A 10,505-nucleotide genomic window follows, 5' to 3' on the forward strand; every position below is an offset into this window, starting at 1 on the left:
CACATAATAACACGCCCATTTCTTCAGAAAGAAAAATAGCGGTCGAATAGCTCACTCGAATACCTGTAGAACTGGTATTCCATAAATACATTAGCCAATCAAAATGACAGTCTACATAAACACCAGGTAAACACGTGTTTGACCGATACATGTGTTGTGATAACTTCAATAAAAATGATATTAGTTCATAATTATGTGCTGTACATATGTTTTACAGAAGCGCGGAGTCTCTAACCCTTTCTCTCCTAACTTCATAAAATCTCCGTATCAGCAAAACGCATGTTGCTTGTCGCAGAGTGGAGTGACTTAAAACATTCCGACTTATATTGCTTTCTCGTTTCTAAAGAAATGGGTGTGTCATTCTATAACAATTGACATTCCATAAGAAAGACCAAAACGTTTCATTCAAACGAAAAGTTTTACCCTTTCAATGCGCTTCATTGTAATATTCTTAAAATGAAATGAGTTCGAGAAACATTTAAGATGTAAGGTATTTTAAAACTTTTATCGGGATGTACATGTAAATATGGGTTGACCATTTGACCTTAGGCGAGATTTTTAGGCTTTCTTGGGAAACAATACTTTACTGTGTCGAAGAGGAATACAATATTGTGCGACACAATTTTCGCTGTATTAGGATTTCTTTTTATGATCATGTGTGCAGATAATCCTTGACAGGAGAACTATGTTTTATGGTTAATTATTGATTGAAAAATATTGATGGATATATGCATACAATCAAGACCTAGCCAAAACTGCAGAAATGATGATATGTGCAGTTTATCTGTTCAAACAACTCTATAAAAATTCTCTGAAAAGAAATGCACATGGTATACTTTTCATAAACACAAACATAATGAAAAGATATAGTACGCAATATCATCAATTGTTATGCTTCCTGTAATTTTCTCTCTTTAAAATCAATATCCAACTATTTTCTCATAGTATATAAAGGATGCAGATAGCGTAAGCTTTCTCTGCCGAAAGAGTGCACGGCCGTCTTTTCTGGAGAAAACTTATTTGAACCCACGATGGGGATCAATCTCAAGAACGTAAGAGCGTTATTCCAACGCGTTTTCTATTACACAACAAACATTGTTATATTAATGATGACATTTTAAGTATATATATCCCAGCAGGCACGCAACGTTGTTTCAACGTTGAAAGTAGGTGGAATATAGGTTGCAACGTTGAGCAACTATAGGTCTACGTTGTTTCAACGTTGAGGTTTCAACGTTGAATCCTCAACCTTTTTACAACGTTGAAACAACGTTGAAGGTGCAACATATATTCAACCTTGAATGTTCGTCGATATTTCAACGTTGAAACAACGTTGAAGATTCAACTTAATCTCAACTTTGAATACTAAACCTTTTTTACAACGTTGAAACAACGTTAAAGATGCAACATATTTTCATCGTTGAATGTTCGTCGATATTTCAACGTTGAAACAACGTTGAAGATTCATCATATTTTCAACGTTGAATGTTTGGTGTTATTTCAATGTTGAAACAACGTTGCAGATTCAACGTTAAATATTTCCTGTTATTTTAAGGTTGAAGCGATGTTAGAAATGTATTATGAATTAATTTATTTAAATTTCATTCAAAAGAATTGTGCTTACAGAACTGTAATAAAATGTTTAATTTGAGTTAATATGAAGTATGACATCAATATTCAACTCTCCACTGTAATTGCATGTTTCAAAAAAGTTAATTTGTAAATTAATTCTGAATGCAGTGTTTTTACATAAATGAAAAAGAGAAAGTTTTTGTGCTCAAGATAAGCTTTTTATAAATAATGACATATTAATCCAATACTTCACTGTAATTCCATGTAACTATAGAATTAATAAAAATAATAATTTATTCCAAATTAATGTAATCGAATTAAAATTAGACTTCTTAGATCCGTGCCGTATACTCTGCGCAGAATGTATTCGGAGCGGATCTAAGAAGTCTGATTTTACATTAGATTGTGCTTTTGTTGCACTCATATGAAAGGGGAAAAAAAGGAAACCGTATTAGATATATTACTATAAACTTTCTTATCACAAAAAATTAAACCATTTAAATAGACACGTTACAAAAAGGTTTCACAGTTTTCACACTAACAATTAACCCCGGTCAGTTTACATTACTTAGATCCACTCCCCAAATTTATCTTCAAGGCATCAGATAAGGAGTGGTTCAAGCTTAGCTGGTCAGTTTCAGTGTCATGATAACCTTGTTATGTAATTTTCTTGCTGGGCAGTGATACAGAGAAGTTGTTTGCAGCTTATCTAGGTCAAAATTTGAATTCAACTGATGGACAAGAAGTGCGCGTCTTCTTGCTGTTCACATATTATGTATTTTACACGCCATGCACAAGGATTAAAGCTGGATAATCGACTTCTGCTCAGTAAGTATAATTTCCTTTTCATGGATTTAGAAGAAATTTTAGATTTTCAAGTACCCATACATCATTTTATTCTTGTTTTGTAAGCATATTTGTAATCTGCATGCAAAACTTTAATACTTCGCAATTACCAATGCCTTTTTCCTTACAATTTATTTTGAATGGAGACAATAACCTTACTTACAACCAAAATATTGCAGTATTTAAACTTGTTCATGAATTTATTACATCTACAAAGAGATTTGCATGATATTGTTTCTCTTCTTTTTTTTAATTGACAAACCACAGAACCAGCATCTATTAATGTGTTCTTGTTAACTTTCACATTTATACCTCTATTATTTTTGTCAGTTATGTTAAACTGCAAACATATTGTATCATCAGCTCACTTATAATTAATTTTCTACCATTTATTTTGTCTTATTTTTATAAATTTCTTTTGAATATACACATGTAACACCTATTATGTAGATAATAGCATTTATGGCGATACTTTTCCCTGTAATAATAGTTGCCCCTTTTTTGAACCCCTGTTGATTAAACCCTGTGTTGAACCCCTAGTAATATGAGCCAAGTAGATGGTGCTTTAGCCAATGAGAATTTGATAAAGAGTCACGTGGTTATGTTATTATTGCCAAACATTGATTCGAGGAACATGCTTTTAGACCTTTGGAATTTTAATTGTTCAGTTTAGCATTTGTATCTATTACTGGACTCTGAAAACTGTAAGTTTCTTTTGCGGACATTATCGATTGTATATGTTATTACGGACTCCTCATTGGTTTATCATTGGAAGTATTGATTGTTTATGTGCGGGATTCAAGGGATAGTCGGTCATGGCGGCGGATCAAACATGTTCAGTAGCAGTAGTTGGCCATTCTTACGTACGACGTTTGAAAGTTTATGCAGTTCAACAGAACATTCATAATTTGCGATTAGACACTGATCAGTTCTTTGTGACAATTCGAGGAAAAGGGGGTCTCTGTTTAAGACATCTTCGCCGCGATGCAAACATTGTGCATTTCGAAAATGCCCCGGATATATGTTTTTTACAGATTGGTGAAAATGACATAGTTGCCGAAAGCAATGCTTCAAAAATTGCACAAGACATTCTTTCGCTTGCAAGCTATTTACACGAAGGAGTTGGTGTCCAAAAAGTCATTATAGGCCAATTATTGCGTCGCCTCCCCTATGCAGCATGTATCGATTTCAATGACACCGTGTTTGAAGTTAATCGGGCTCTACGGGAGATGACAACGGGGTTGAAAGGAATTGTCTTCTGGCCTCACCGGGGGTTCTGGAATAGCCTTTCATATCTGGGACCAGATGGAGTACATCTGCAGTGCACACCATCCAATGATCAGCCAATGAGGAAGTTTCTGCGCAGTATACGCAATGCCATTATCATCACTTCAAAGAAAATTAGGCCAGTATAGTTATTCAGTTACTGAATTTAAGTCCCATGTATGGATATTTGGTTATACAATTCTATATCATTGAAATGATAGACTGTAGATAGTTGTTCTAAATGCAATTTTTATTCCAAGCAAAAAAAAAAAAAAAAAAAAAAAATAGACTAAAAGCTGTAATGTTTGGCAGTCTTTCTTATTCATAACCATTCTGTGATGATATTTAGTATACTGTGCATCATTTAGTGTAACATCGTATACTGTGCATCATTTAGTGTAACATAGTGTTCCTCGGAGGCATCTAGTGTCATGTTTCATAATTTTCATACACAGTCCTACAAAAATCTTTTGGTTACATGCACTCTAGATGTTGTAGACATAGACAGCATATGTTTCAATTGCTTTAATATACATAAGTGTTTCAGTTCTTAAAGAATAGAAATATTCTGTTTAACATTTGAGTCGTTTGATAACATCTCAGTACAAATGGACAATGTTTTAGCAGTTTTTTTTTGGCGGGAAACATTCAGTATAATGTTTCAGCTTTTTATTTGGGAATCTTGCATACAGTATAATGTTTCAGCAGTTTTCTATGAAATTCAGTATAAGGTTTCAACAGTTTTTCTTTGGGAAACATTCAGTATAATGTTTCAACAGTTTTTATATGGAAACATTCAGTATAATGTTTCAACAGTTTTTATATGGAAACATTCAGTATAATGTTTCAGCTGGGTTTTTTTTTTTTTTTTTTTTTTTTTTTTTTTTTTTTTTCTTCGAAACATTCAGTATAATGTTTCAGGAACATTCAGTATAATGTTTCAACAGTTTTTCTTTAGAAACATTCAGTATAATGTTTCAACAGTTTTTATATGGAAACATTCAGTATAATGTTTCAGCTGTTTTTTTTTCTTTAGAAACATTCAGTATAATGTTTCAGGAACATTCAGTATAATGTTTCAACAGTTTTTCTTTAGAAACATTCAGTATAATGTTTCAACAGTTTTTCTTTGGAAACATTCAGTATAATGTTTCAACAATTTTTTCTTTAGAAACATTCAGTATAATGTTTCAAGAACATTCAGTATAATGTTCCAACAATTCTGCATTAAGAAAACATTCAGTATAATGTTTCAATAATGTTGTCTATTTTATGTTTAGTATACTAGTCTAGCACAATGTTGCAGATTAGGTAGGTAATGGGGAAATCCAATTTAAATTCTTATTGTGGTACAATTCAAGTTTTTCAGTCGGGCTGTAATGATTTATATATGGCTATATGTATACGGTATTTCAGTTATATATAGGTTAGATATAATTTCTCATTACAGTGAACATGGTGAAAGTTTCACTCTTTAAGGCTCATATTGGGGCACAGAATTTATATTATCTGTGTCATTATAAACAGACTTATAAAATGAGTCTGTTGCAGTTTCTGATATATAATTTTTGATGGATGGCAGAGGTTCATAGCAATTTTATTCAAAAAGTCAACATTTTATTTAAGAAACTGCACAAGCTGAATGACTTCTCAGTATATTTATATATCTATAGAAATAAAATATAACAAGTGTTCTTCTGTTTTAGTAAAGATGCCGAGAGGCAACCCAGCTGTAAAACGTAAAGCAACAATGGCTGCCACAACAAGACCGAAAAAGAAAACATCAGTAAGAAGTACTGCATTGGAGGCTCAGGGAAGGGATGCAGACCCACCGATGACCGTAAGTGCTTTGTCCTCGGCAATCAATTATGAGGAACTTGCAAAATATATAGTGAGGGAACAAGACAAAGTGAGAGCATCCCAGTCTACAGACAGGACTGTCACCCAAGCCACAACGAACATCACCACACCGAATAATGGCAGTGATCAAGCTACCACTCAAAATACAGAGGGATCTCAAACTTCAACCAATGCAGTCAAGGAAATTGATTCCTCAAGTGTGGCTCAGTCCAACGTAGCATCTGCTTCCAATGATCAACCGTCCACCTCTACCAAGTCAACAGCTGACAATTCGGACAATGTCAATACAATTTTAGATGCTATTTTTATGCGAGGTGAGTCAGCACAAACTAGTACCCCCATCACAATACAGGACAGCATACCATTAGGGGCCACCATATCATCAAAAATGAAAAGTAAAATTTGGTCTAATGAATTCATTGACTTTAAAACATTGCTCCCTAACCAATCTGAAGATCCCCTTTCTATAACAATTAAAGCTGGCAAAATTGATGTGGAACACACCCAAAAACAAAAATCTCCCCTCACTATTAACCAATGGACAGATGCATTTTTAACCTTCGCATGCATTTACTTACAAAAAACCCCCAATGATGCATGCCACCTTCTTAAATATTGCCATACTATCAGAGAAATGAGCAGAATGCATGTGGATGAGGCTTGGAGAAGCTATGATGAAACCTTTCGCAGGTTGAGAGAGTCCTCTAATCTTCCCTGGGAACAACCCATTAATGAGCTTAGGCTCAAAGCAGCAGCTATGGGGTCAAAATTCCAATATAAACAAAATAATCAGTTCCATGGGAAAAAGAATCTTTTTCGTACCCAACGTGTATGTTTCGCATACAACAGGGGAGAACAATGTAATGCATCCACATGTAGATATGCCCATGTTTGTCAAGAATGTTCATACAAACATCCACGAACAAAATGCTATGTTAAAGACAGGACAAAACCTAGTCAATCCCGCACCCCTCCCAACCCCAGTAAGACCACTACCCCTTCAAAATGAATTACAGGGTTACGACATTGCGAAATCTCAGTACCTAGTAGAAGGATTTACTTCTGGGTTTAGATTAGGGTGTGTTGGTTCCCCCTCTAGCTCATCCCTGCAAAATCATAAATCTACACAAGATCATCCTAGGATCATTGACGAACATATTTTAAAAGGTCTACAATCTCAAAGAATAGCAGGGCCATTTGATGGCCCACCATTTCCAGATTTTATTTCATCACCACTTGGCATTGTCCCAAAATCAGATCCAGGAAAATTCAGAATTATTCATGATTTATCCTTTCCTGAGGGCTACTCTGTGAACTCATTTATTCCTAGGGAAAATTCAGAAGTTCAGTATGATACAGTAGATAAAATTATTTCACTTGTACAATTTTTTGGTGAGGGTGCCTTGATGGCAAAGTCTGACATTAAGGATGCTTTCCGCATTGTTCCTATACACCCCCTAGATTACCATTTACTTGGTTTCACTTGGAATAAGAAATTTTATTATGATCGTTGTCTCCCGATGGGAGCTAGTAGTTCTTGCAAAATTTTTGAGGAACTAAGTCAGGCCTTGGTATGGATAATGTACAATAAATATTATGCATCTGGGATATCTCATATTCTTGACGATTTCTTCTTTATTGCATCTAGTGCATCAAAGTGTAGTGAAGATTTAGCCCGTTTCCTCTTCTTGTGCAAAAAAATCAACATACCTATTAACATGGAAAAGACCACCACACCTACAACTCGGTTGACTATATATGGTATTGAGGTCGATTCCATGGCCATGGAATGCAGATTACCACATGAGAAAGTTGTTAAAATTAATGATAAACTTAGTGGGTTTTGTAAAAAGAAAAAAGTACAATTACGAGAATTACAATCTTTAATAGGTTTGTTAAATTTTGCTTGCTCTGTTGTTGTACCAGGAAGGGCTTTCTTGCGTCGACTTATTGACCTTACCTGTGGCATCTCAAAACCTTACTACTGGGTACGTCTCACGAAAGAAACAAGGGCTGATTTAAGTATGTGGTTGCAGTTCATTTCTCGTTTTAATGGAAAATCAGTTTTTCTTGCTGAAGATTGGGATTCCTCGGAATTTATCAGTTTGTACACAGATGCATCAGGGTCTATTGGTTTTGCTGCTGTACTTGGTAAACAGTGGTTTGCTCAACAATGGTCAGATGAATTGTATCATTTTCAAATTGCTATCAAAGAACTATTCCCCATTGTACTAGCTTTAGAAATATGGGGCAGTCAACTGCAGAACAAAAGAATACTCTTTCTAACAGACAACATGGCTATTGTTCAAGTTATAAATAAGCAGTCAAGTAAAGATAAAACCATTATGAGACTTGTAAGAAGACTTGTTCTTGCTTGTCTTTATAATAACATACATTTCAAAGCAAAACATATCAAGGGCAAGTTGAATGTCATTGCAGACAAGTTATCCCGGTTCCAATTTCAGGCGGCCCGGCAGTTGGCACCACATCTGGTGGAAGATCAGACACCCATACCAGACTGCCTCCTGCACATTTGACCAGTGAGGCACAATCTCTACTCTCTGCATCATTATCACCTTCAACACAATCAGCATATAGAAGATCATGGCAGCTTCTTCAATCATTTCAAGCCAATACAACATTACCGTTACAGGTGACAGATGTTTGCAACTTCATTGCTCATCTCCATGGCTCTCATTTTAGTGCAAGTACTATCTCTTCTCATATATCTGCGCTAAGCTATGTTCACAAGCTACTTGGTTTACCTGATCCTACACAAATGTTTATTGTCAAAAAAATATTAAGGGGTTGTCACAAATTGTCTCACACTGCAGATTCACGCCTTCCAATTACTATAGGTATTCTAGGCCAAATTATTAATGCTCTGCCAAATACTGTCCCTGTTTTTGACCATCATATCATGTTAAAAGCCCTTTTCTTACTCTGTTTCCATGCTTTCCTTAGGATGGGAGAAGTCACTGTAAAGCAGGGTATTGCCCATAACAAGGTCATTCAGGTGCAAGATGTAACTTTTCAATACAAAGGTCAAAATCCCTGCAGTGTTCAATTAGTTTTACGTCATTTTAAAACTCAAAAAATGAATGAGCCCATCATAATTTGCTTAGAGAGTTCTCCCAATTCTGAAATATGCCCCGTCAATGCATTATGTGTATATCAGTCTCAATTTTCACATATCTCAGGCCCACTCTTTCAGTTTAAAGATGGCACACCACTCTCATATAATTATGTTTCCAAGCAACTTGCAGCCTCAGTAAAATTTACTGGTCTGAATCCAGCATTATATAAAGGTCATAGTTTCCGAATTGGAGCCGCAACTTATGCTGCTCAAAAAGGGTACTCTGAGAATTATATACAGCAACTGGGTCGTTGGAACTCTAATGCCTTGAAGCGTTATATTCGAATCCCTGCCTTCTCTGTTTAATATCCTTGTCTGTAGATACAACCCAATCTAATACTTGATGATAGGTCAGTGTTTAACTGCTATCTAACTAATAGGTCTGATACATGTATGTAATAATGGAATGCACAACTTACTTATACAGGTCAGTGTATAACTGCTGTACAAAAGGTGTCACATAGCACTATGCATGATTAGCCTACCCCTGTTTATTTAATTGTTTGTTTCTACATGCAGGTCAGTGTTTAACTGCTGCTTTCATCATTAGGATTGTCATTATTTTTATGTATACCATAAGGAGAATGCTACAGGTCAGTGTTTAACTGCTGTAGCCATTATTATCTGTGGTATATTCAATGTTAATGTAAAGTAAATGCTACAGGTCAGTGTTTAACTGCTGTAGCCATTATTATCTGTGGTATATTCAATGTTAATGTAAAGTAAATGCTACAGGTCAGTGTTTAACTGCTGTAGCCATTATTATCTGTGGGATATTCAATGTTAATGTAAAGTAAATGCTACAGGTCAGTGTTTAACTGCTGTAGCCATTATTATCTGTGGTATATTCAATGTTAATGTAAAGTAAATGCTACGGGTCAGTGTGTAACTGCTGTAGCCACATTATCAGTGTAATATGGATCATGGTCAATTTAAACTTTGGTTCCTTCAGGTCAGTGTTTAACTGTTTAAGAAACCTCAGTAAAATTAAAAAGGTCTCCCATTAATGTGCTGGCTCACCAATACATTTTGTAGTTTTTCATGAAAAGTAGACTTTAATTAAAATTGTCAAGTTGCTATAGCTATTTTGTATGTTTTCATTAGGTTATATATAAAATAGCAGCTCACCTTGGATGGCGTGGGATATGATCTGATGATCATATCTTTGGCCATATTTGTCGCCATCTTTTGCTTTTTGTAAGCCGTATACCAATTTTTATAAAGTTTATGTTGTATCTAGTCAGAACTAAAGTTTTCTTTGTGACCTATTTTCTATGGGGGAAATCAGAACATATGTGTGCATATCTTGTAAAATGTATATATCTATATGTTCAAAATGTTTGGTATTTGCTGATTTCCCCCCTTGTTTGTAAAACTTATTTTTTCGTCATTTACTGTATTGAATAAATGACAATTTTCATTCTCACATATAATTGTCCTGTCGTATTTGAAATAAAATTCGGAGCAAAACAAAGCTGCGGTGAGCTGCTTGTATTAGGAAATAGTGAGAGACATAAAACACCTATTATGTAGATAATAGCATTTATGGCGATACTTTTCCCTGTAATAATAGTTGCCCCTTTTTTGAACCCCTGTTGATTAAACCCTGTGTTGAACCCCTAGTAATATGAGCCAAGTAGATGGTGCTTTAGCCAATGAGAATTTGATAAAGAGTCACGTGGTTATGTTATTATTGCCAAACATTGATTCGAGGAACATGCTTTTAGACCTTTGGAATTTTAATTGCCCACCACCTCCCCATTCTCATTTCCACCTATTTGTTTTTCATTTGTACTCAGGGTTGAAGTTTTTGATGTGATTCTTA

General features: G+C 34.9%; 2 protein-coding genes across 3 annotated transcripts; both read left to right on the plus strand.

The window, feature by feature from the left end:
* Nucleotides 1–3,053: 3,053 nt before the first annotated feature.
* Nucleotides 3,054–9,729, plus strand: LOC133203189 (integrase/recombinase xerD homolog). Of its 2 annotated transcripts, XM_061339033.1 has the most exons (3): nucleotides 3,054–3,122; nucleotides 5,391–5,858; nucleotides 8,010–9,729. In XM_061339033.1, the coding sequence occupies exons 2-3, from the start codon at nucleotides 5,396–5,398 to the stop codon at nucleotides 8,984–8,986; spliced, it is 1,440 nt and encodes a 479-aa protein (XP_061195017.1). In that variant the 5' UTR covers nucleotides 3,054–3,122; nucleotides 5,391–5,395; the 3' UTR covers nucleotides 8,987–9,729. The 2 variants fall into 2 exon arrangements, with proteins under 2 accessions (XP_061195017.1, XP_061195018.1); XM_061339034.1 differs by lacking the exon at nucleotides 3,054–3,122 and having other exon boundaries at nucleotides 5,345–5,858.
* Nucleotides 3,234–3,833, plus strand: LOC133203130 (uncharacterized). The gene has a single exon (XM_061338975.1). It carries the CDS (start codon nucleotides 3,234–3,236, stop codon nucleotides 3,831–3,833), a length of 600 nt encoding a protein of 199 aa, XP_061194959.1.
* Nucleotides 9,730–10,505: the final 776 nt, after the last annotated feature.

This window comes from Saccostrea echinata, unplaced genomic scaffold (assembly GCF_033153115.1).
Source record: "Saccostrea echinata isolate AGI-Se365-2 ecotype Australia unplaced genomic scaffold, CSIRO_AGI_Sech_v1 ptg000048l, whole genome shotgun sequence".
NCBI lineage: Eukaryota > Metazoa > Mollusca > Bivalvia > Ostreida > Ostreidae > Saccostrea > Saccostrea echinata.